Source organism: Seriola lalandi, unplaced genomic scaffold, assembly GCF_002814215.2.
Source record: "Seriola lalandi dorsalis isolate HSWRI2012SDOR001 ecotype SW California unplaced genomic scaffold, Sedor1 jcf7180002054947, whole genome shotgun sequence".
Classification (NCBI taxonomy): Eukaryota; Metazoa; Chordata; class Actinopteri; order Carangiformes; family Carangidae; genus Seriola; species Seriola lalandi.
Window position 1 is genome coordinate 1,383,336 of NW_019525498.1, and position 1,724 is coordinate 1,385,059.

Here is a 1,724-nt window from a genome sequence, read left to right on the forward strand (position 1 = left end):
CAACCCCCCCCCCCCCCCAAACAAACAGCCTGCAGTCTGTGACTGAGCAGCCGATGACCTTTGTGCTGCAGGACAGGAGCTGTCTGACCGTCTCTTCAGGCTTCAGCAGGACGAGCAGCTGCTTCGACTTTTCTCTTCACCTTTCACGTTGACAGACTCTCGAGTAAAACCTCATCATGGCGGAGAGGAGAACGGCGGTGAAGGCGGCAGAGGAGCCCGACTTCCTGCAGTGTAATGATCTGGCCTGTGAGACGGTCGGTGGGAGGGTGAGTGTCCGTGAGCTTATCATGTTCTTACTGCACCAAACAAATACTCTCAAACACAGAACATCAGCTAAATACACTCACACATATGAACAAGGTCAACAACAGGACCAAAGACATTTAATCCAGATGTGTGTCATAAATGTAACATGTGGCCTGAAGATGAGTGTGTCTGATCTGTGTTCATATGACAATAACACAACGAGGCAGCGGCAGCAGACTTCCCTATCATGTGGCTTTTTATGATGAATCATAAATAAGCTGTCAGCACCACCTCCCTGTTCACACATCTGACATATTATCACCTTATAAAACTAAATCTGTGTCTTGGCATCTCAAAAACAGATCTGGGGTCAGAGACCTTGTGTCTCACCAAGACTTAGAGAAACTCATTCATGACTTTATGTCTTCCAGAACCGATTGTTGCAACGCTGTCCTCACTGGTTTATCAGATAAGATTATTTCTGAAATAAAGTCCGATAGGTCTCTAAGATCTGCAGGAGCTGGTCAGTTAAAACTAAACTGCTGCCCCCTGGTGGAACCAGCTGGAACCAGCTAGAACCAGCTGGAACCAGCTGGAACCAGCTAGAACCAGCTAGAACCAGCTGGAACCAGGTGGAACCAGCTGGAACCAGCTGGAACCAGCTAGAACCAGGTGGAACCAGGTGGAACCAGCTGGAACCAGCTGGAACCAGCTAGAACCAGCTAGAACCAGGTGGAACCAGCTGGAACCAGCTAGAACCAGCTGGAACCAGCTGGAACCAGCTGGAACCAGCTAGAACCAGCTGGAACCAGGTGGAACCAGCTGGAACCAGCTGGAACCAGCTAGAACCAGGTGGAACCAGGTGGAACCAGGTGGAACCAGCTGGAACCAGCTCCCACTGGAGATCAAACCTGCCCAAACTGTCCTCTGCCTTCATCTAAACCTTAATCTTGCACTTTGATCTATTCATATTTTATAATCTGTGTTACATACATACACAAATAATAATAATGACAATATAAAATGTAAATATATAATTCTAAAAATAAAACTTTTATCATTTTAATTTATTTGTGATCATTTTGAACTTTTCTTAGACAAATGGTCCATCAAGAAAATAATCATTAGTTCCAGTCCAATTCAAAACAGTCAAATTCTGCTTAAACATGGATACATCAGTAACATCAATAATCAATAATTAATATATAAAGTGTAACAGGGAGAATTTAACTTTTACTTTTGAAACTTTAAGAGCATTTTCCTGTTTCTGCTCCTGTTGTATATCTTTGTTTAGTAAGTGAACACTTACTGCTTTAACTTGAAAAGCGTTTCCTGTGTCGTCCACACATTGAGTTGATAATGAACTGTTTTTACAGAACAAACCTTTGTTGGTTTTCTATCGTGTGTTTTCAGGTTATTTTTGCTACAGACGAGTGGTTCGCTCCGGCTGCCAACCTGCTGAAGGTACAAATCTGACC

At 43.9% G+C, this 1,724-nt stretch overlaps 1 protein-coding gene across 3 annotated transcripts in view; it reads left to right on the plus strand.

The window, feature by feature from the left end:
• Positions 1-43: 43 nt before the first annotated feature.
• Positions 44-1,724, plus strand: part of allc (allantoicase) — a 7,092-nt gene continuing 5,411 nt past the window's right edge. The window contains exons 1-2 of one of the 3 annotated variants that reach the window (XM_023394305.2): positions 44-266; positions 1,660-1,710. In XM_023394305.2, the coding sequence (XP_023250073.1) occupies positions 177-266; positions 1,660-1,710 (141 nt within the window). In that variant the 5' untranslated portion in view covers positions 44-176. The remainder of the gene's footprint in view (positions 267-1,659; positions 1,711-1,724) is intronic. The other 2 variants (XM_023394304.2, XM_023394306.2) reach the window with 2 other exon arrangements.